The 24,235-nt window shown below is 42.8% G+C and overlaps 3 protein-coding genes across 3 annotated transcripts; 1 reads left to right on the top strand and 2 right to left on the bottom strand.

Annotated features, from left to right (window-relative positions):
- The first annotated feature begins 7,095 nt into the window (after positions 1–7,095).
- Positions 7,096–10,327, top strand: LOC133517402 (uncharacterized). The gene has a single exon (XM_061850714.1). It carries the CDS (start codon positions 7,200–7,202, stop codon positions 10,038–10,040), a length of 2,841 nt encoding a protein of 946 aa, XP_061706698.1. The 5' UTR covers positions 7,096–7,199; the 3' UTR covers positions 10,041–10,327.
- A 51-nt stretch (positions 10,328–10,378) lies between these two features.
- LOC133517407 (uncharacterized) lies at positions 10,379–15,626 on the bottom strand. Its single transcript, XM_061850721.1, has 4 exons — positions 13,580–15,626; positions 13,341–13,464; positions 12,587–12,906; positions 10,379–11,844 (listed from the first exon to the last, which is right to left on the bottom strand). Exons 1-4 carry the CDS (start codon positions 13,635–13,637, stop codon positions 11,642–11,644), a joined length of 705 nt encoding a protein of 234 aa, XP_061706705.1. The 5' UTR covers positions 13,638–15,626; the 3' UTR covers positions 10,379–11,641.
- A 649-nt stretch (positions 15,627–16,275) lies between these two features.
- Positions 16,276–23,901, bottom strand: LOC133517404 (uncharacterized). Its single transcript, XM_061850718.1, has 9 exons — positions 22,977–23,901; positions 21,932–22,123; positions 21,221–21,490; positions 19,803–19,902; positions 19,302–19,469; positions 18,872–18,989; positions 17,953–18,058; positions 17,371–17,477; positions 16,276–16,639 (listed from the first exon to the last, which is right to left on the bottom strand). The coding sequence occupies exons 1-9, from the start codon at positions 23,072–23,074 to the stop codon at positions 16,488–16,490; spliced, it is 1,311 nt and encodes a 436-aa protein (XP_061706702.1). The 5' UTR covers positions 23,075–23,901; the 3' UTR covers positions 16,276–16,487.
- Between the last annotated feature and the right edge of the window lie 334 nt (positions 23,902–24,235).

Below are 24,235 nucleotides of genomic sequence, written 5' to 3'. Positions count from 1 at the left end.
TGCTCTAAAGATACCTATTTAGATATGTCATCTATACACGAAAAATCGAGTTGCTAACACTTACGGATAAACCTCTAGTGCCTTCTGAGTAAAAAGAGGTTCAAGTCTCCCGGACTCCCCCTACCTACTCGTAAGTGCGTTTTTGAAAATGTTTTAATGGCTATTCTTCCTCTTTCTTATCCATTACACAACCAATACAATATACATGACATTCAAGTGAGAGTCAAAATGGCGGGTGTACCTAAATAAAAATAATTGAAAAGCATACCATATTTTTGTACCTAATTTGTACTATTTAGTATCTCCGTTAAAAAAATTGTACCTCACGGTACATAAAGTTATCATCAAAAAACAGTACACCCGCTATCCTGACAGTCAGAATGGCGGGTGTACTTTATTACGCTATGTTCCCGTGATTATTGATAAATTCTATAAAAGCCAAATTTTTGTACCTTCATATTAAATTATAATATGATATATGAGTCATTTTATTTGTGGTTTCCAAGTTTTACTTGTTTTATATTTTGCTTGCTATTACATTTTGCAGGCGTTATAATTTTTCAAGTTATCGATTAAATTTTTAAGAAAAAACGCTAAGGTACAATTATTTTTATTATTATAACCGTCTGAGAACGACATCCCCCACCTCACAAAATTATATTGATTGTTGTACCAATATTCTAACAGCCTTATCAGTTCTTGAGGAAGACCCGCCTTCTGCAACTTCTCCCATAGTTTTTCATACGACGCTAGGTCGAAGATCGAGAAAAGCCGCGCACGGGGGGTCTTCCTGTCAGTGTAGTACCTGACGGTGTGCTTAAGAACCAAAATAGCACTCTCAGTAGACAGACCAGCACGAAAACCAAATTGTCTATCATCTAACATTGCGTATCTACTGAGGTAACGCTCAAGCACACCGTCAAGAACCTTCGCTACAATTGTGGCCGAAGAGATTGGCCTATAATTATTAACGTCAGATACATCGGCGGTTCTATTTTTTACTATCGGTACAACAACCGTTTTCAAAACTCGTCTGGTAAGTAGGAGTGTCTTAAACCAAGGGTAAAGAGCATAGCCAACAGCCTATGGATGTGATGGCCGGCATGCTGCAGGTGCTCCTATGCTTAGCCCGTCGTGCCCTGGAGATTTTCCCCGAGTCATTTTATTAATTACAGAGGCAACATCTTTAGCTGTAATAAGAACAGGGCGACTCGCAACGTCAGCAGCAGCATCAAGACCCTGCACATCGCTGGCCAGCCTCGGCTTTATCCTAAAATGATTTTGAAACATGTTGGCTATGTCTTTATGGTCATCACAGCCGCCCACGCCCACCGGGAGACTTGCCTTAGGCTTCAAACTATTTGTTTCTTTCCAAAAAGTTTTGAAATCCTTTTCCTTATGAGAATTAACGAGTTTGTTCATTCTTGTTTGTTCCTCGTTATTCTGATGGAACTTCAGTTTACTCTTGAAACATTTTTTGGTTCTAACCATTTCGTCGTATAGCGGACCAGAGCTTGGCCTACCATGACTTACCCAATTGAGAAAGCTTCGACGAGCCTCCGAGTGCGCGCCCCCGATGTGTTTATTCCAGCCAGCTTTGCTCCTACCGCGAACACGTCTCACAGCGTCACGGCCATCACTCGCAGCCTCGGACAGGGACATAGTTATTCTTCTACACAGGGAATCTATCACTTGCCTATGGTCAGAATTGTCACACATTTTATCACAACAGCTACTAAGCTCCTGAGGAAAATCTATTTGTTTAAGTGACCTTTGACATAATTCCCTATATTTATCTATCTCAATAGCATTTCTATTTCCCCATATAACGTTATTTTGTACAAGATATGACATTAATTTCCTAGGTCTAATTATATCTAGGTTACATTGTAGCTCCATTGAAAAATTATCTGACCAAAAGATGTCGTGGTGAATTTTTACGTTTTCTACCAATTTGCTAGCGGATTCGGTAACTAGGCAATGGTCGAGCCACCGACTACAACGGAACCATGGGCCTCACTTATAAAAGTATAAGTATCAGCGGTTTCTCCAAAAAACTGCATATCAATTCACGACCACTTTTGATCAGTACAAAAGTTCAACATATCATTACCAAATAACTCGCCAGGATGAGCGTTTAGATCCCCCAGAATAAACACTGGTCCCACATAACTCTGCTCAGCAATAGCCGCAATTTCGCTCAAACAGTCACTAAACTCTAAACGATTGTTCATAGAATCTGTAGGCATATACACACAAAATATCAAAATAGGACTATCATGCACAACATGCAGCGAATACTCACCGAGACAAATTATTTCACGTCTTGTCTCTGTGAGTATTCGCTGCCTGTGGAAATAAAAGTACAGTTAGCGATAAAAGCTTGTACCAAAAATGAAATTTTTGACATAAAATTATTAGAAGTCAAAGTCGTTTTTTGCTCTGTTCGATGGTATCATACAATATTATCAGGCACATTATACTTTAGCTGAAAAAACCCACTGACCCCCAAATGTGATTATTTATACCAGATCGTCGGTCCACCGGCCTTCTCGTCAGCTCCCATTTGAACGTTCTATGACTTCGCCGATTTCCTTAGTAATTCAATGCTACTTTGTATTATTCCCCTAAAATACTTCCAATATTCAAATGTCTCCTGAAAATCTGAGTGAGAACTTTATTAAACAGTACAGTATACTAATCTTACAGGTAATACATCTCACGCGCGTGACAGACTTGGCGGCGTCTGTTGTACACTGCTTACACAGAAAGTCGTAACTGACACGAGGTTTAAAATATAACCCGTCGTTTTGTGCGTGCCGGTCGTATATCGCTTCACTTGACAACGTGAGGCACATACCGATGCTCCAGGGCTTCACGCCTACTGCTAATATATTGGTCGCAAAACTACGCAATAATGAATACCTAATATAAGATTTATGGCTTCGATTGTGTAGGGGCTTAGGTGTAAAAGTATCATCCAGATACTGAAGAGCAGACTTTGGAACTTTTAAATTAGAAACTTATGATGTCGCTATCAATAATTTCTATACCTTCGCCGTTTTGCTCAAAACTACTTTGTATCTTGATCAAATTCATATATTCATTATGTCATATTTTTAAATGTTTCAGACACCCACAGAAATATTGTGCTAATGAAAAAAAATAATGAGAAGAAACGTTCATGTCCTTTGGTTTGTCTTGTTACTGTGCGCCCAAATTCAGAGAGTATCTTCTCTTTCAAAAAAGATCAGTGATAGTATTTAATCCCCATCAGGTTTTATAAGATCTTCATCAAAGGGCATCTCAGTGATAAAGATGTCCCGTTCCACGCGGCACACCGGGTATCGATTGGCACAGGACGTGACACTCCTGCCAACCAACGTTAACTGTCGGGACATGTATCTTGGATACTTTGTGATACTGAGTAGTATTATTAAGTAACACTGCCACAAAAATGTGTTAAGTACTTTGATGTCGTAAATTCTAATTCTCTTGTTTTTAAAACATGAAGTCTTTGGAATTTGTCGCAGCATATAATGGTAATATTGTGTTACCATAAGACCGAGAGACCAATAATGATAATCAATGGATACTCAGTGATAGATGTCCGATCCACGCGGCGCTGACGTAACACTCCTGCTAGTGCTAATCAACTTTAACTGTACACGGTGTAACGGGACGATATACATAAATAAATATTATAGGACACTATTACACAAATTAACTAAGTCCCACAGTAAGCTCATTAAGGCTTGTGTTGTGGGTACTTAGACAACGATATATATAATATATAAATATTTATAAATACCTAAATACATAGAAAACACCCATGACTCACAAACAAATATTTGTGTTCATCACGCAAATAAATGCCCTTACTAGGATTTCAACCCGGGACCATCGGCTTCTCACTACCTAATAGGTCAGACCGGTCGTCAATCTTCTATATATCTTGGCTACTTTGTTTTCGAGTAGTAAGTTACACTGGCACAAAAATATTTAAGTACATCGAAGTCGTAAAACGCTCTCGAAGTACTCTTATCTTTAAAACGTAATCCTTGGAACTTGACGTAATACCATGGCAATATTTTAGCTATAAAATAATCATCAATGGGTACGCCAGTAATAAAGATGTCCCATTTCACGCGGCGGCTCACCGGGTATCGATTAGTACAGGACGTGACACTCCTGCTAACCACCCTCAGCTGTTGGTAGTATATCTTGGTTTTTTTGTACGTATTGTGTGTGTTTCGAAATATAAGCTGTTTAAAAGTTCTACTGTGTTCACCATTTCGTCACGGCAAGCCCCTATACCCAACAAGTGGTCTTCGAACCGGATCTTCGCATGTATCGCACGCCGCCGCGTACCGCTATGGTGAAAACTCGTCGTACCGCACAAAAAGAACGCGAGCAGCTACAGATGGATGATAGCGCATCCAAGTTGGAACAACAACCAGGACCCAGCCAATTTCAAACGCCTAAAATGAGTAGCGCGAAATCGGAATCTAAGTTATTTGCCGCGCCGGTAAACGGGCAGCCGCCATTATGCAGTGCGTCGAAACCGTTATCCGCGCCGCCGCCATTACCCGTTTCGTGCAAATCTGCCTCAAAACGGTCAGTGTCGTCGTCTGTGCTAGCACAAAGGAAGAGGCTAGAATTGGAGGCTGAAAGAAAAAAGGCTGAAATTAGGATGCAACTAATAGATAAAGAGCTAGAGGCCGACCTAGCCGATTTAGAAGATGGTAGTATATACAGTTCACAAGCTAGCGAGGATGGTACACGTCCTAATGTGGAACAGTGGATGGAACACAGCGCAAAAGAGCTGGAAAAGTCGCAGACCGCCCCCTTAGATGGTCCAGATACGGGCGACCTGCACCAGTCGGCGGCACCCGTCGCCGGCTCCTCTGATGGGACAATCCAGCTATTGGCCGCTGCCGTGAAGAACCTGACGGTTGCCTCCATTCACAATAAACCAAACGCCAACTTACTGAGTCGTATTTGTACGCCACGGGATTTACCTGAATATTCTGGAGATCCACTCGAGTGGCTGCATTTTAAGAAGGCGTACGAAGAGTCAACAGACGTGTGCAACTTTAGTCCAAAAGAAAACCTCTGGAGGCTGCGAAAGTGTCTGCGCGGAGCTGCCAAGGAAACCGCATCAGCTCTGCTCATGAGTGCTGCTTCACCTGAGCGCATAATGGCTACGCTAGAGCTACGTCACGGTGATCCAGAATGCATAATTAGCAGACTCGTGCAGGATATTAGAAAGCTGCCACCTATGTCTTCAGAGTACCAAAAAGACATTATAAACTTCTCCGTCAAGGTACAAAACTTCGTCGAAGCCGTGAAAGTGGTGGGACGCGAAGAGTACGTCCAAGGACTAAGTATTGTTCCACTACTTATATCTAAACTTCCCACAGTGCTCGTGTCTAAGTGGTCAGATTATAGTTACCCGTTAATTAAAGCCGGAACTATATCGCGCTTAAGCATTATGTCCGATTTTTTAAATACGGAAGCTGTGAAGATAGCTACTACTGCTAATATACATCTGCAAGGTCATCGATTCGAGCAACAGAAGTCAAAACAACACGATAACGTTCGACCGCAAGCTATTTTATTACAAACCGAACGACAAAGTGGCAAGAAAAACGATAAGACTGATAAGTGTCATTTTTGCCGCGCTCAGCCAAATCATAACTTGTCCGAGTGTAAACAATTTAAGCGGGCATTACGTAAGGTGCGGTGGCAGTATGTTAAACGCAACGGAATATGCTTTAAATGTTTAGATTCACGCCACGAGAGAGAAACATGCCCTGCGCCGGTGTGCGATAAGGACGGCTGCGGCGGGATGCATCACAAACTTCTGCACTTCGATAACAAAAACCGTCAGGATCAGGAGGCGAGCCCCGAGGTCCCGCGATCAGCTGATACACCTACGCCGGAAGTAGTGAACTGTGTCACCGCGAGTAGCAACAGAGTTCTACTTAAAACTGTTCCCGTACGTATTCGTGCAAAAAACGGCAGTGTTATTGAAAGTAGTGCTATGCTTGACGATTGTTCTTCAGTGACGGTAATAAGTGCTAAATTAGCACAGCGCGCAGGACTTACCGGGCATCGCGAATCTATGCACGTGTGCGGTCCGTGGAAACAAAGTGGCATAACATGTGATAGTACGGTGGTGAAGTTGGAGCTTTATGATAAGGACAATAAGGTTCATTCTATTAGAGCACGCAGTGTTAATGAGTTATGTTTACCTGCGCAAGACTTATCTGTTATTGATTGTAGTAAATATCAATATTTAAATGCAATACAGAGCGAACTTAGAAATGTTGTTACTAAGCCAGAAATATTAATTGGTCAAGATTATTACAATTTAATTGTACCATTGAAAATATTGTCGGGTAAATTATATGAGCCGTTCGCAACACTTTCTCCTTTAGGGTGGTGTATTCATGGTAAAATTCGTGTGTCGGGGGCGACGCGCGGCGCGAGCGCTAGGCCGGTGCACTCCACGCTGCTGGTGGGCGCGCCGCCGCTGACGGGGCGCGACGCGGGCGAACAGCGCGCACTGCAGGACTTGCATGAAGAGGTACGTCGCGCGTTCGAGCTAGACTCCGTGGGAGTGGCAGGTAAGCCTCGCCTTAATAAGGACGACGTTAGGGCCGTTGAACACCTTGAGCGTACCGCTCAACTCATAAATGGAAGGTGGCGCGTGGGTTTACCATGGAAAGATCCAGACTGCGTGATGCCTGACACTCTGCCGCATGCGCTTAAAAGGCTAAAAGGAGTCGAGCGCAAGATGGCCAGGGACTCTGAATATGCGGACAGGTATGCCGAACGAGTACAACATTTATTTACTAATAACTTTGCCAGGGAACTAATGGACAGTCAGCGCACGCCAAAGACATTTCATTTGGCTCACTTTGGCGTGGACAACCCTAATAAGAAAAAGCTAAGGCTGGTCTTTGACGCAGCAGATAGTGCGGCGGGTGCGTGTTTAAACGACTATCTGCTCAAGGGCCCGGATCTACTGACGTCACTATGGGGAATCATGCTGCGCTTTAGGGAAAATCGTATCGCAGTATCCGGAGACATAAAAGATATGTTTTCTACGCATCCAGATCCACCCACAAGATCAAGACGCCCTGAGATTTCTTTGGCGGGACAACCCTGCGGAACCCGTCAAAACGTACGTAATGACATCCCTAATATTCGGTGCAAAATGCTCGCCGTTTGTCGCGCAGTTTATTAAAAATAAAAATGCTCTGCGCCACGAGCACACCGAGCCGGCTGCAGTCGACGCGATCTGCAACTCTCACTACGCAGACGACTATATTCAGAGTTTGCCAGACGAGGAGACAGCAATTAAAATGGTAAATACAATATCAAATATACACGCGGAAGGTGGGTTCGAGATTCGCAATTGGACGAGTAACAGTACATCCGTGCTCGACAGCGTGCCAAATGAAACTCTCGGTACCGCTGCTGTAAAGTTTAAAATGGATCAGCAGTTCGAGGGCGAGCGGACGCTCGGACTCATCTGGTTCCCGGCCACGGACGAGTTGGGGTTCGACGTATCTCTAAAACGTATTCCTGAGCAGATTGTTTTAGGCCATCAAAGGCCTACTAAAAGGATTATGTTAAAAGTTGTTATGTCTATTTTTGATGTATTTGGATTTTTAGCGCCTTTTACCATACAGGGTAAAATCATGCTCCAGGATACGTGGCGATCGGCCACTGGCTGGGATGAAGAAATTCCCGATGATATCTATAGTAAGTGGGTAAAGTGGCTCGATTTATTAAAATTAATAGGTCGCATTCGCATACCGAGATGGTATCAAAAGGCATCCATAGGTGCGAGCGTGATGGAGCGAGACTCACCCGCTGCGAACAATACCAGTGCTACGACGAGCGCTACGCCGGCCGCTACGCCTGCCGCTACGCCGCACTCCGGGCCGGGATTGACTACGAACGCAATCGCTGCAAGTGTAAGCAATATAAATAACTATAATAACTTACAACTGCATTTATTTTCGGATTCATCTTCAAAGGCTATGTGCGCTGTAGCATATTGGAGATGGGAAGAAGATGGGCAGGTTTATGTAGCCTTTGTTGCCAGTAAATGCAAGGTCACACCTGTTAAGCCTCTGACCATAAACAGATGTGAACTTCAAGGTGCTTTACTGGCCGCGAGATTGGCCGACAGTGTGCTGCGCGAACATAAGGTAACTACAGCGCAACGGCACTTCTGGTGCGACTCGGCGTGTGTTTTGTATTGGCTCCGGAATGATACTCGCAACTACAATATATTCATTGCAAACCGGTTGGGCGAAATAGACGAGTTATCGCGCGTTAGTGAATGGCGTTTTATACCTACAAAGTTAAACATCGCTGATGTAGCTACAAGAGAGGTTTACGATGACTCCATATTTAAGAACGAGTGGCTTTATGGTCCGGAGTTTCTTCACGCCGACGAATCGCAATGGCCGAGTGATACAGTAAGCCCTGAAATAAATGAACTTACTTTAGAGTATATTAATATAGTTCATAATGTAAGTGATGACTTACCTGTGCCGGACGCGACACGATTTTCTTCATGGCTGCGCTTGCAGAGGGCGACGGCAGCTGTTTTAAAATTTATTGAGAGGTGTAAACACCGCTCTGCAGACATCGATTGCGAGCTGATGGCGCGGGCTGAGCAGCTGCTGCTGAAAAGAGCGCAGCAAGAGTCATTCGGTGAAGACATAGCCGCCATAAGGAATGGCAACATTTTGGACCGCAGCAGTAAACTCCGTCATTTATCGCCGTTTTTAGATGAAAATGGGCTTCTCCGATGCAGTGGCCGTATAGATGCCGCAGCAGATGTTGCGCTAGAAACAAAGAGGCCTATTATACTGGACGGCAAGCATGCGGTGTCTAGATTGCTGGTCAGAAGTTATCACGAGAAGGCTGCCCATGGAAACCACGAGGGAGTAGTGAATGACCTGAAACAAAAGTACTGGTTATTTAAACTACGTCCGACGGTGAAATCTGTAGTAGCTGGATGCATGTTTTGTCGTATTCAAAAAGCAAAACCTGAAGTACCTAGAATGGGAAACTTACCGGAGGCACGCCTTGCGCATCACCAGCGCCCCTTCACGTACTGTGGCCTTGACCTGTTCGGGCCGATGGAGGTGACAGTCGGGAGACGCCACGAATTGAGATACGGCGTACTTTTCACTTGTCTTACGCTGAGGGCGATACATCTGGAACTTGTTCATTCACTTACCTCGGACTCGCTGATCATGGCTCTTCGGCGTATGGCGGCGAGACGTGGCTGGCCTAAGTACCTATTCTCTGACAATGGGACAAACTTACGCGGCGCTGACACGGAGTTAAAAAGATCACTGCAGGAACTGGATCCAGAGGACCTGAAAAACAAAGGTGTTAATTGCGGAGTACAGTGGACTTTTATTCCCCCCGCCAGCCCACACTGGGGTGGGGCGTGGGAACGACTAATTAGGAGTGTGAAGACGTCGTTAAAGGTAATCCTGAAAGAACGCGCCCCTAGAGATGAGGTACTTTCCACATTGATGACGGAGGTGGAGAACATGGTGAATGGGCGTCCACTAACCCATGTGTCCGTTGAGCCTGGCAGCGAAGAGACGCTTACTCCTAATCATTTTCTGATTATGGGGCAAACGTCAAACTTACCTGTCGTAGGGAACTTCGATGACTCCGATCTCTATTCTCGAAAGCAGTGGCGTAAGTCTCAGAGGCTCGCCGACATGTACTGGACACGGTGGGTCAAGGAGATTTTGCCAGACCTCATACCGAGAACCAAATGGACCCAAGAACAAAAGCCACTACAGGTAGGTGATTTTGTTCTCATTGTAGATCCCGCTGCGCAGAGGAACGTGTGGGTGAAAGGCGTTATCCAGCAAGTCTACCCCGGCCGAGACGGCCGCATAAGGGTGGTAGAGGTAAAAACTAAGTCTGGAACCTTAAAACGATCTGCTTCGCGCGTCGCTCGTGTACCAATAGGCATTGAGTGCTGAGTCAGCACTCAGGGTGGGGAAATGTTAGCGACGCTCATATTGTGTTATATATATTTTGCATTGCTAAATGTTGTGTGAATAAATAAATAGGTAGATTAAGAAATCTAAACTTAAGGGTAGTTTTAACGGTGGCCGCGAGCCGCTAATCTGGTTTTTTTATGTGCGCTGTATGACAGTCAGTCGGTCCATGCTATCCGCGCGAGCGCCCGTACGCACAACTGTCAGTTTAAAGTTCTATTTTTTTGTACGTATTGTGTGTGTTTCGAAATATAAGCTGTTTAAAAGTTCTACTGTGTTCACCATTTCGTCACGGCGAGCCCCTATACCCAACACTAGTGAATGATATTTTTATTGGATATGCTATTATTAATTAGTAATCATTGATTACCATGCCATTAGTCATGTGATCTATTTATTTATAAATAGGAATACTAAGCTCTTAAAAAATCTATATTGACTAAACTAAAATATTATAAATTACAAAAATAAAACTAAAATTAAACCTAGAAATAAAATAAAATCACCTACTACAAAATATACTTACCTACAAAAAAAAGAACCAATTACAAAGAGAATACCCCTTCTAACAGGACGGTCTGCGGCATGGACCCCATGACACTAGCTGCATTACCTCTCGGTATCGCAAGGGAAATACGTTGAGAGAGGTACGCGCCAGCCCCGGGGTCCCCGGTGTCGACCAGCCGCGCCGACAATGCTCCCATGAATATTTTCATGTCGGCTGACCAGGGACCCAAAGTCTCAACCGCGAGCGCCGCAAACTCATAGTCGTCGAGCAACGTCGAGTATTCGCGGCGCTTGAGTACTTGGGCCTGGTCAGCGGCAGCGCCGGCTCGAATGCGGGTCCCCAGAATGTGGGACTGTGCAAAGGTGTCGACACACGTTGCGTCCCACACCAGGGCCCTTCCTAGTTTCCACGGCACTAACGTAACTAGCGTGGTCGGGACGCTTGCTTGTTAATTAGTAGATGAGTTTTTAATAAAAATCTAAATTTATTATTGTTTCTACGAGTTTTATTTCTTATTGCGTATATTTACGATTTCGAGTTAACGATTAACTTTAACTTCCGTTAAAATCTTGAAAAGTAACGTTTTAACGTTTAACGAAGTTAACTTTTTATTTAACGATTAACGAAGTTAACTTTTTATTTAACAATTAACAAAGTTAACTTTTTGGTTAACTGAGCCCAGCTCTGTCAGTCAGATAGGCACTCTTAGACAGTGGGCATAGGCCCTCGCCAGATATCACCAAAACACACGTTCGCAGTCCATATCTCACGGTATCCGACAGATGGCGTATCCACGTCACTTTTTAACACTGTTTCAATAAAACAAGACACTGTCATACACACGCTTTCACGTGGACAAGATAAGTACGACCGTCACGTCCAAAATCCAAATGCCAATCATTTATAGAAAACTACAACTAGAATTTAAATCTTGTATGGAAATGAGCACTTTTTGCTCGATCTATCACCCCGATACATATTTACTTTTCGATTGTTGTTTATCATCTTAGCTATGGCCTCTGATCTTCAGTTGATCCTATATTGGAGTCAGTACTGTGTCCATCGAAAGGTACCATCATACCACTAGCACCAAAGGGTTGGCAGAGCATTTGACGTCTCCAGCCTTCGCCTCGTGCATGCTGTCATCGTCATCCCAGCGCGTGCCGTAGTAGCGCGTGTAGTAGCGCTCCTTGCAGTAGAGTAGCGCCACGAAGGTGGCCAGGAAGGCCAGGTTGGCGCACACGTACGTCTGCACGCTGATCACTATGGGCTCGTCGTCTGAAACATACAACAATATGCATAAATATATGGTGTTAACTTTAAAATGTACAACCACGTCTGACTCCTTATTGATTGTAGAACTATGCTGAAGAGTATGCAACCTTGAGTGGTGTTCCTTGGGGTTGCCATGTACGGAGTCTGTCACTGCCATATCACAAAAAAAATGCGAGATAAATGTATGGAAGCAACAGTAATAGAACTGCTGCCTTATGGACCAGTGTTTATAATGCTGAATGCCCTTGGATTGCTGTGTGGGTACTTATCTTACCTATGTATGTACGTGTGCGTTTTAATTTTTTCCAAGGCTCGGGTTTTTTTTTCTCAAATCTGGAATTCTCTTGGTACTTAATGTGTACTTAAGTTTAAAAAAAAATGTCAGGGCTGCGAAACAATTTAATTTAGCTCAATTTAGCAAAATTTATCTAAATTTTGTACAGTCGCCATCAGATATATTGGAGCGGCCGAGGTGATCAAAAATATCTGAACACGCACTCTAGCGCCTTAACAATAGAGGCGTGTTCAGATATTTGTGAGCGCCTATGGCCGCTCCGATATATCTGATGGCGACTGTCACAAAAATGACTCGTAAACATACCCCGGGTTAAAACGGCACCAGTGCTAGGCTAGGTAGTGATTAATTAAATAATGACTCAAGTGTTATCTATGTGAAGTATCTAAATCATTATAACTAGAGTGACTCGTCCTCCTTGACGACGACGTTATAAATTAAAAGCGTCACCTATTTCATCCCCTCGGGAACTTTCATAAAACAACGTCGCGCTGTCTCCTTTCCTCACTGCGACCTCTCTGTCTGGCGCAGCACTTATCGGAGCTATATCTTCATGCGAACTTTCATACGATAACGTCGCGCTGTCTCCTTCCCTCCCCGTGTTTTCCTTGTCTATCCCGAGCACTCTCAGTTCCACCATTTTGTGGGGCTGTGGTACTTGTGGTTGAGACGATGACGAGGTGTAGAAGACGCACGTCCAGAGCCCCGAGTTGGCGGGGGTGGCGTTCACAGTGACCTTGCATGATTCGACGGCCGCATTGTAAAAAACTCTGAAAAAGTTTAATTTTCGTTATACCGAATTTCGAATAGGTAAAATGTTTTTTGGTTCGCTAGCCGTGCTCATGCTTTGGAATTTTACAAAATACTACATAAGCTATCCTAGGAAGTTCAAGGCTGTGAACTACCTTCTTTACTGAACGTCTGAGATACCGCGGCGCTGAGATCCGCTACTTCAGGATGTATGAACTCACACCCGACGAGGGGTACTTCGCTCTCGCACGCAATGTCCGCGCTCTCTCCTGTTTCTGCTACGATACTATTATATCAGGTCAGCCCCATCAGACTTTACTTACAACAGGTCCGCTTTTCCAGGATGTATGAACTCACACCCGACGAGGGGTACTTCGCTCTCGCACGCAATGTCCGCGCTCTCTCCTGTTTCTGCCACGATACTGTCAGGTCAGCCCCATCAGACTTTACTTACAACAGGTCCGCTTCTCCAGGATGTATGAACTCACACCCGACGAGGGGTACTTCGCTCTCGCACGCAATGTCCACGCTCTCTCCTGCTTCTGCCACAATAATGTTGGCGCCAATGGTCCTGTAACCTGATGCAACCATATTTAAAACGGAAGTCCTTGTCTAATAAAACAGAGAAGCGTCGGTACGCGACGCAATTTTAAAAAAATACTTCTGATAAAGCTAAGAATAGAAAAAACTTACCATCAATCTTAGAAGCCGGGAACAAACACAAATAAATAAAATATCTGAGCGCGAACATATTCTTATTCTCTCTTCCAAACGTAATTAACAAACAAAAATGAATAACTTAAAAGATGTCTTCACTATTGCGAATAAATATTAAATGAGATTTGCAAATAACATATCTATCGCTCCCTATTGTAATGTTTGTAAACAACACAATCGCATTATTCTCGTACCTAAAGTTCCACTAGAGCACATAGGTACCTACGTCACGTTTGATAACGATTAATTACTTCAATTCAGTAAAATATTGTCGAAATGTGTATTAAGAGCCGTTTAGACGGTTTAAGAACTTCCATGAGATTTTCGTTGCATTACGGTATTTGCATGGTAGATCGAGGCCTGCCGCGGATACCGAAGATCGCAAAATTGCGGGCATCTTTCTTTGTCACTAATTACGCTTTAATTGGAGTAAAAGAGAAAGATGCCCGCAATTTGCGAACTTCGGTGGACACGGTAGTAGCATTGAACCCTGAAGAATTGAAGGTAGCATTGTATCGAATATTGATTGCATATCAATTATGCGAATATAATAAACGAACATAGACTTTACCTAGTTCATTTTCAAATTCTTTACTTAACTGAAGTCTTTTGAATATATATATGGTCTAGTGCTTTTAAGCCCACTCCCCCCTCCCCCCCTACCACACACACAGGAGGGGTGTAAGTTTTGACCGCTATGTGTTTGTCTGTGGCAACTGGCAATGCATATCGATTTGGAAGCGTTATTTATTAAAAATTTATAACACGTAAAGGTTTACCAGCCGATGTCTCTGCCTCATATACATCGTGGACCATATACCTATAGGAGCCACACGTATTGATAACTGGACTTATCGCGTTTATTATCGTGGGGTCACGAAGCCAAGTGACTAAGTTCGCGATAATATCATTCTTAACACAATGGCATAGAGTATACTACTTTTTCTATACGGTATTTTTTTATTAGAAATTAAGGAAAAATCGTATCTTAGTTATACAGTGTGTAAATTCAATACAGCCGAATATTTAAAGGAGGAGGTTAGCACAGAATCTAAAAAGTTTATTGAGATAAAAAAAAATTGTACAAGAATTTGGTATATTGTTATTCTGAAATTATAATTTTAATTATTATTATTATTGTTCTCATGCTCGCTAGTGCTCGTATCTCGTAATGCCACGTCAGGTTGTCTCGTAATGTTTGCAGTACATACTGTAGCAAAATTGCTACATAATCAACATCTGTCGGTTTATTTTTAAACTTCTTCTTCTAGTTGTCAGCTGGCTCAGTTCTCTTTCTGTTGTCTCTCTATGCGGTTTCATAATTCAGGCGTTGATGGTTAGATGGCGCTTTTAGCAAAAAAAAAGAAAAAGAAAGCGCCGACCTTTTTTTCGTATAATTCCTGGCCGTTTCTAATAAATTAAGTGCTTATTTGCGCTTATTTTGAATTTAAATTTTTATGGAATATTAGAAAAAGAGAAGATTGAAGTTGTTTTTCGGCAGATGGTTTGGTGAATTTGGAGTGGAGAAGTCGTTTGTGTTCCCGGGTCGTTTTAAACCAGTTTTGCAATTTATAGCCAGTTTAATAGTTAACACGAAGTCTTTTTAAGTGCGCATAAATCCACGGGTGGAGAAGCTCCTGGTAACAGTTGACTACCAAAGGCGCGCGTAAATCGGCGTTCGAAGAGGAGAGGCCTCTCATAAACAGTTGGTATCCAAAGCCGTGCGCAGGTCGGCGCTAAGCAGTGGTGAAGTGAAGAAACCTCATCGTTATCGCCCGGTCTGTTGCCATACGCGCTAGCCAGGAAGCGACAGGTCTCCAAAGCCGTGCGCAGGTCGGCGCTAAGCAGTGGTGAAGTGAAGAAATCTCATCGTTATCGCCCGGTCTGCTGCCATACGTGCTCGCCAGAAAGCGAGTAAGGCTTACCTCGTCGGCTTGTTTAAAGTCGCCAACTTGTGCGCCATCCATTCTACACGAGTAAACCTGAATCCAGCTGCCGGTACCTTGGCGTGTGCCACATTCATCCCCTTTACCCTGTTTCCACTGAAATTTTTTTTTGTTTTTAAATTTTAACAGTATTATCTAGTTCTAATTATTTCTTGTGTATTTTTGTGTTATATTTTTAATTTATCCATTTGCTAAAGTTCTGTGATCCGCCATACTAAATTTTCCTAAAAATTCTAAAAGCCTCTTTTGTTGGGCTGTTTAATTAACCGGTTAAAAATTTAGGTATCATGCGCCATCGTATCAACCCTCATAGTCCATAATTATTCATCACATTAATTAATTTTTTCTCTAAATTTTCAGCCGTATTTTTTTATTTTCCTTGCAGTTTTACCCCTCCTTTCCCCTTATGCGGAAGGCAGACTTTTAGTTCTACTATTTTAAAGTGATTTTATAAATTTTGTAAATTTTAATTTTTTATACAGGGTGAAAACAAACTTTGATTTTTTTGAAAAAAATGTTTTAAAAATTATACGTAATCTGCAAAAGTTCTTGTTTTACTGCAATACATATAGTACATTCCTGCTCGGTAAATTAATTTCGCGGTCATAATTAAGTGTAACTAAAAAATGATTACCTAAACGGATAAACTATACGTGGTTCAATTTATCGCCGGTTTGGATTTACACACTGTAGATGATATGAATAAATAAATGAAGTCCTATACAATTTTGGCCACAGTGACTATATTCAAGGTATTAAAATGAGGATGTAGAGCGCTTCGGTATACCGTACCGAATACTTTAATTGTATTGTTATGTACTATTTACAGTATTTTCACTAGAAGCATCAATATCATATTTGAGGAGTTTTTTCCGTGGCAGACATGTCGTGAGTGACCGGCAGCCTCATCTCGGGCGGACGGGAGTGACGGGCACACGTCAGTGCCGGGCCTGCACGTGAGCGACGGGCAGGTGCATCTCGGGCGCCGTCCTCACAGCCGCCGGCACCCGCACCAGGACGAAGAACACCAGCTCCAGCGCGCTGAACAGCCCCACGCCGAGGAACATGTTGAACACGCCGCCCAGCGATGCTGGAAACGGAAACACCATAATAAGTAACCTTTTGAGAGTTTTCACATAAGTATGTCCGATCTCATACGTGGGATGACCTTTGGAGAAAAGAGATGCTAAAAATGCCCTCTGACATGGCCAAAGGTATGGCGCCATCGTTCGGAAATATGCCCATTTCTTTGGCCTATGCCCGGTAAGATGGCGCCACTTTTTTGATAGTCATATATCTGTGAAAGAATAAGGATCAAAGTCAAACGGCGTTGCAAAAGTTTTAATCATGTGTCGAAAGATGACAGTAAATTTACTGTGGCTACAAAATTTATTTTGACAATCCTCCTCTATTTCAAGTTCTTTTTGATTAGAGCTTAGTCCACAGGTCCACGCGTGGATAGAAACCGATTTATAATAAAATCTTTTCAATAATCATTTATAATAAGAGTTTTGAATGACTTTAAAACTGATTAATACTAATTAAGTTTACCATATGTATATATGTATATACTTTATTGTACATAGAAATAAAAACACGAGAAACACAGTTACAGAGTAAATTCAATACAACAAAATTGAACTTATCCCTGTATGGGATCTCTTCCAATTAACCTTGAGTAGAACAGAAGTAACGATGAATGAATGACAAACAAAAACAAAAGTGTACAATCACTAAAATTAATGAAATGCAAGTACCTCCCGTTTAATTTATTATTGATGAGCGGTAATATATTTTAGTTAAGTAACATTTCTGACTCACATAGCAGCGTGAACCAGGTCTCAGTGGGCTGCCGCGTGAAGATCTTGGAGCCGCCCTCCAGCACGCGCAGCTTGATCACCGTCTCCGACGACACGTTGATGCCTTGGCTGAAACGTTCCCACGTTATGGTGGTGCCAGTAATCTGGACATTACTTACAAAGTTTGAGTGCATCCTAAAGTATGTACTTTTTTTTGCAATCGCCATTCTTAGGTCGGAAGATAGCGTTTTTTCGAAAAAAACGATATGCTTGAATAACTCGAAAACCATTGAATTTAGACCCCTGATTGACTGGGCTACAAAAATTGTAAATAAGATCTAGAATAATCCCTTTCAAGAAATAGGTCGAATTACCCGTCGCTCTGTATAAATAAATATTGGCGACACACACATATCTTAGCCCCGGAGTAAGCAAATGTTGGACTATGAGTACTACGCGACGACATACATATGTATATAGATAAATATACATAGAAAACACCCATGACTCAAATGAAGCTAGAACAGTGACACAAACGGATGAGAGCAAGCTGGGACCTATCAGAATGAATGGCTTGTAACCAGTTGTAACAGTATGAACTTACTAGATGGGATCAAACGTGAACTCCGCCGACTTCATGATGTTGTTTTCGAGCGACAAGGCTGTTGAGATTTTTCTGCACGAGGGCAGACAGTTGCAAGATGAATTTTCTGAAAAGAAAATACCTACTTTTTAATTTTATATATCCACACCAATAACAGTTACTGCTCTATACATATTGTTTCAAAAACTGCACATTTTCACACAACTCTTTGACTGACTGAAGCGGCGGCAGCTATGGCGTTCAATTCCTTTTGTTAGGTTAGGTTAGGTTAGGGTATTCGTCCCCAAAAATGTGAAAGAGTAGAATTTTTGTCTGAGATGAAAATTCGATTATAATTTTAAAAATATTAAATGAGCACTAAGGGGGCGTCCACAAATTACGTAACGCAAATTGAAGGGAGGGAGGGGGTCAGGCCAAGCGTTACGGTCCTGTTACGTTGGGGAGGGGGGGAGTCAAGGTTTGCGTTACGTCACGCACGATTTTATAATAATACATAAAAAAAATTTTTTTTGTTTTTTTTATGTATTATTATAAAATATTAGCCACAGAAGATGGGATCGCCGCCGAAACCGATACCGATTGTGAAAGCGATTCTGATTTACCTTTAATAGAATGTATTAAGAAATGGAACCAAAACCCGTTCATAGATGATTAAATTTCTTGATTCCTTGAAACCACAGTTTAATGATTTATTAAAACAGACAGATTTTTGATTAAAAAGTATATATACTACCACCTGTCTTTCTTTTCTGAATATTAACCTAAAGAAAGATTTTTACAAAGCACTTGTTACGTAACGGAATTGAAGGGGGAGGGGGGGGGGTCCCAGATAAGCGTGACGGTCCTGTTACATGAGGGGAGGGGGGGTCAAAAAATTTGGAATTTTGCGTTACGTAATTTGTGGACGCCCCTTAAGTACCTGTTCTTTGCAGACAGCCGAGTTGCCACAGCTTGCAGGGCGGAGGGACGTTGTATTCATCGTCAAATATAGTCCGTAGAGGGTTGGAACAGCCACAATGTCGCTCCATACACGTGTCCTACAACATGACAAGAAGGCGTGTAAAGCCAAGAAAAAACGGCGCATAACTGAAATTATACTTGTTTAAAATTTTGCTATATGATAGCAATTTTATACTAAAATTACACACAACTGTGACAACTTTAAACTAACTAAGTACTTAAGGTTTTGGTCAGAGTCTGAGCAGAGTTTGGTCAGAGTTTGGTCAGAGTCTGAGCAGAGTTTGGTCAGAGTTTGGTCAGAGTCTGAGCAGGACCGGGAAAAATGGCGTATTCTTGTATTGTAGGCCAAGACTCATTTACGTCATCACGCTTAGTGGGTAAGTAAGTACCATGCACATCTTGCGGGAGTAGGAGTCGCTGGAGACGCAGGAGCCGGTGACCAGCTTCTCGGAGTCTGAGTCCTGGACGGACGTGAAGGTCAGCTGCGCGGTGTACTCGGAGCCCGGGACGAGGGTCACTGTGTTCACTGTCTCTTCGCCTTCGTACATGATGAAAAACTGGAAGTAACAAATCTCGTTCACCACTTGAGTCACCGTGAGCAAGTAAGCGGTTATTCAGAGCCTATGTATTATCTCCAGTTCCTCATTGGTTCTCAATTCGTGATTTTCGGCTCCGCGTGTGATCCGCGCCCTAAGTGCGGAGGGGGTGTACAGCCCAGCTTCCAGCTTATTATTGTGATGTACAGTCACAATCGTATTTTTTTTTCACTTTATTTTGGCACAAACCGTCATTACAGAAGAGTTACATTAGAAAATATTACATATAATATTGAAAATACAGTGCCGTACAGTGACAAATATATAGGTAGGTTATTCATATACATTGCTCACCTCACAGCCGAAAAAAACTTTAGGCTTGGAGCACCGCAGCACCATGCGGAACGTCTTGTTGCTGTCCAGCGTCGCCATCGGCGACTTCGGCCGCTTCAACCTTCAACAATATATAGGTCTATCGTTTAACTGAGGTGATTGGCAAGAAGTTACTGTAGTGCATCTCATAACAATTACAGTTGGCTAATTGCTTGAAGCTTCACGACTTAAAAAAATCATTTGTCCTAGAGAGTGCGATTCTAGTCTGTTACTTTTTAGGGTTCCGTAGTCAACTAGGAACCCTTATAGTTTCGCCATGTCCGTCTGTCTGTCTGTCTGTCTGTCTGTCCGAGGCTTTGCTCCGTGGTCGTTAGTGCTAGAAAGCTGAAATTTGGCATGGATATATAAATCAATAAAGCCGACAAAGTCGTACAATAAAAACTAAAAATTTTTTTTTTTTAGGGTGCCTCCCCTACACGTAAAGTGGGGGTGAACATTTTTTTTGCTTCAACCCTACAGTATGGGATATCGTTGGAAAGGTCTTTCAAAACTAATAGGGGCCTTAAGAAAGATATTAAATGAAAACTATAGCGGATATGATCAGTTTAGCTGTTTTTGAGTTATCGCAAAAAGTTTCCCCTTCATAGTAAAAAGACGTACACCCACAGTTCATCCCTTGGTTAACAATCTACCATACTTTAAGCTCCATAGTTTAGCTCATTGTGACAGAAGAGTAACTACGGAACCCTACTCTGAGCATGGCCCGATATGCTCTTGGCCGGTTTTTATTTTTATTAAATATTACTTCTTGGAATGTAAATGCTTCATTTGTTGAAGAAAATATAGAAATCATTTTACGAGTATACGTGTGCCTATAAAACTTCCCTGGATTCCTCATGGATCCCATCATCAGATAGACAAAAATAGGACCAATATGTACTTAAAAAAAATGTATAAATCGGATGAGAAACGATATGAGTTCTGATGTAACAAACATTTTTAAAAAACATACAAAAAAATTCGCTCGCTTTGCTCTTCTGCTACCGGCACTTCTTCGTGAACTCCCTGCAGGGCGGCATATTGCGGTACATAGCCTCCGAGATAGTCACAACCACTTACTTGTTAGACTTCATGTCGCAACACACTCCATACAAGGTAAGTTCCCTTTGGCACAGCCTCCCACACGGTATTTCTTCTACCACCGGCACTTCTTCGCGAACTCCCTGCAGGGTGGCATGTTGCGGTACAGAGCGTCCAAGGTAGTCACAACCACTTACTTGGTAGACTTCATGACGCAACACACTCCATAGATGGTGAGTTCCCTGCGGAACAGCCTCCCACACGGTATCTCCTTCTTCTGCCACCGGCACTTCGTCGCAAACTCCCTGCAGGGCGTAATATTGCGGTACAGAGCGTCCAAAATAGTCACAACCACTTACTTGCTAGACTTTATTACGCAACATACTCCATACATGGTGAGTTCCCTGTGGAACAGCTTCCCACACGGTATTTCCTTCTTCTGCCAACGGCACTTCTTCGCGAACTCCCTGCAGGGCGGCATGTTGCGGTACAGAGCGTCCAAGATCGTCACGTTATGAGACTTGAGGAGAGTATCCAGGAGCATCAGGTTCTCGGGCTTGGTCTCTTTGTTTTGGAGGATGTTGGAGAAGGTGCTGGTTAGGCGGCGGATGACTGCATCGTCTGCCGACCTGGAAGGAAGGTTGCTTGAGCATTGTACAGTAAGTGCCCCAACTGAAGTACCTACCCATGGCGCCACCTGTATAGAAAAGTGGATACTTATATTAGAGCACCGACTGAAAAAGAAGATTGTCATTTAAATTCTCTGACACCTAAGTTAACCTTGTATTACACAGTTCTCAATTAAACGGTTTTCGGCAAGTTTTAATCACTTATTTTTAGCAAGGAAATGTACTATCCTACTCTCCCTATAGATACGACAAAAAGAGGCAGACTATCAACTTTTTGGTTCGGAATTCAGAGACATAAAGGAGTTACTTATAAGCTTCTTTGGTGCCACCACTCAGCCAGTGTGGTGAACTGATTCCCACAAGGAGGAAGACTTGCAGTCTGCGACGCAGACACGCCGGTGCTGGAGGTGCTGCTGCTGCACTCAGTGTGTTGTTACTTACAAGTGTCCGACAAGGAGGAAGGCCGCGCTCGCCGGCGGTAAACACACCGCTACAGCGGGAAGAGGGGCGGGGGCCGACGTGGCCGAGCGGACCGTCAGCAACGCGGGTACCTCCAGGAAGCGCGCCCACAGCACGGCGCAGAGGGTCCCCGCGCAGCACGCGCTCGCCACGCACCAGCTCACCCAGCATACACTGCAACGGTCATCAGAATTGGTATTGCAAAAATTCAATATTCTAGAATTTATTGTGTAAGTAGTACAGTAGCAAATAGATAAGAATAGATTTAGTGTGTGTTAGTGAAGTGATTCTATTGGTTCTTAACAAACACACCCTCGCTAAGGAACCTCGCACATATCTAATGGAAACGCAGCAGCCTTAACTGACAACACATAAACCTTATTGCAGAAGACGGAAGGTCCACCAACGGCGACGGTCAGTTAGTTGCTATTAATACCTGAGATCGAGGCAATTTCGATATGCACCTACACCGAATCGACATTAGATGTAACTTCTAAAATAACAGAGTGAAAAATAAAAAAAAATATATGATATAGGTACTCGTACATTACCATGCAAACTTCCACCGAAAATTGGTTTGAACGAGATCTAGTAAGTAGTTTTTTTTAATACGTCATAAATGGTACGGAACCCTTCATGGGCGAGGCCGACTCGCACTTGGCCGTTTTTTATTCAGTTCTAAGTATGGGGAACCCCCAAAATTTATTGTTATTTTTTCTATTTTTGTATTAAAATCTTAATGCGGTGCATAGAATACATCTACTTACCAATTTTGAACAGTATAGCTCTTATAGTTTCGGAAAAAAGTGGCTGTGACATAATCGGACAGACAGACGGATATGACGAATCTATAAGGGTTCCGTTTTTTGCCATTTGGCTACGGAACCGTAAAAACGTAAATATAAAAATATTTTTAAAAATTTCAAAATGTATAAACATACATCTATCACTGCTAAGAGAGGTACCTATGGGCACTGTGAATCAACATCTCGCTTTGTGTGGTAGGGCACAGCACTTGGAAACTCACCGATCTGAATGGAATCCCGAACAGAGATACTTGAAGCCGTGCAGGGTCGTCGTCATGAAGAACTGCCTCGTAGCGTGACCCAGTCCCGATTTTGTCATGATTGATACTTGATATACACAAAACTAAGGCAAGTTCACGTCAAATGACGTTTATCTGCACTTTTACTGAAGCGAATGGTAAACTAGATTAGGTACATGTAAGTATCTTCTTAATAAATTATTTTAATATGTGCAATTTTTGAAACAGTTTGTCTACCTCATAAGAGAGCGCCGTACTCTTCAAAAAATCACGTCAAACTCACTCAAACCATTGAAATGTAGTTACATTTCGATTACATGTTCAAACAAATCCGCCAATTTGCTCAAGGTCAAGTATAATTGTAGGTTAGGGTTGACGGGCAGGTGTCGAGTATCGCAGTAATTGTATTTTAAACGCGGCGCGCTCCTGTCTGCAGCTCGCGGTCGGCGGTCGGGCAGCGGGCCGTGGGCGTCATCGCAGATCGGTGACTAGATGACGCATAGCAGTGGATCAACTTTATTTTGTTATATTAACAAATGTTGTATCACTTTCTACTAACATGCTTAGATAGCCCATTATAGAAATGACTTATTTTTAACCATGGTAAATATTAAATTTATAGGTACAATACAATCAAGGTTTTAAGAGTTGTCCAGGGAAACGTAACGATGGCAACGAGTGACACTAAAAAGTTGATTGACCCTTCAAACCACAGGCCGATTACGATCATTTCCCTGCTCCATTAGTATACCTCGAAGACCATCCCGCTCATTAGCGACCAGGAATACGGGTTCCGCCGTGGTCGAAGCGCTGGAGGCCTTGATTACCTCACTCACCGATGGGTCACCGCGGGGAGAAGAACTGGAATTTAGAGCCTGTGCGGAAAGAGTCGTGAAATGTATGGGATCCAATACATTCTATGATTCTACTACTCTTTCCGCACAGACACAGACTTAACCTGGATGTCGCATAGGTTTTCGATAGTTTAGCCCAAAGCACTGCTTTCAAAACTTCCCTCGAGTGGGTTTCCTGGGAGGTTGTGCACATAGGTCGCGAGCTTCCTATTTGAGCAAAGCATCTCAGCCATCACTGTCGAAATATGCTCGCACTATAAGTCCGTAAAGGCCGGCCCACCCACCACCACCGCTACCGGTACCCCAAAGATCTGTACTACCGCCTGTCCTATTTCTTCTGTACATAATATTCATTTTTTAATTTTTATTTATTAATTTAATTTTTTG

The sequence above is a fragment of the Cydia pomonella genome, chromosome 4 (assembly GCF_033807575.1).
Source record: "Cydia pomonella isolate Wapato2018A chromosome 4, ilCydPomo1, whole genome shotgun sequence".
NCBI lineage: Eukaryota > Metazoa > Arthropoda > Insecta > Lepidoptera > Tortricidae > Cydia > Cydia pomonella.
This window is presented reverse-complemented; position numbering and strand designations above follow the sequence as displayed.

Excerpts from the sequence above, each read along its gene's own strand:
- LOC133517402 (XM_061850714.1), top strand. The coding sequence starts at position 7,200 with ATGACATCCCTAATATTCGGTGCAAAATGCTCGCCGTTTGTCGCGCAG.
- LOC133517407 (XM_061850721.1), bottom strand. The coding sequence starts at position 13,637 with ATGTTCGCGCTCAGATATTTTATTTATTTGTGTTTGTTCCCGGCTTCT. Across the intron at positions 13,465-13,579 it reads CCCGGCTTCTAAGATTGATG|GTTACAGGACCATTGGCGCC; the intron begins GTAAGTTTTTTC and ends TGGTTGCATCAG. Across the intron at positions 11,845-12,586 it reads TTCCCGAGGGGATGAAATAG|ACGACGAGCCCATAGTGATC; the intron begins GTGACGCTTTTA and ends TGTATGTTTCAG.
- LOC133517404 (XM_061850718.1), bottom strand. The coding sequence starts at position 23,074 with ATGACAAAATCGGGACTGGGTCACGCTACGAGGCAGTTCTTCATGACG. Across the intron at positions 19,903-21,220 it reads TGCGTAATAAAGTCTAGCAA|GTTGAAGCGGCCGAAGTCGC; the intron begins GTAAGTGGTTGT and ends ATATTGTTGAAG. Across the intron at positions 19,470-19,802 it reads AAGTTTTTTTCGGCTGTGAG|TTTTTCATCATGTACGAAGG; the intron begins GTGAGCAATGTA and ends TGTTACTTCCAG.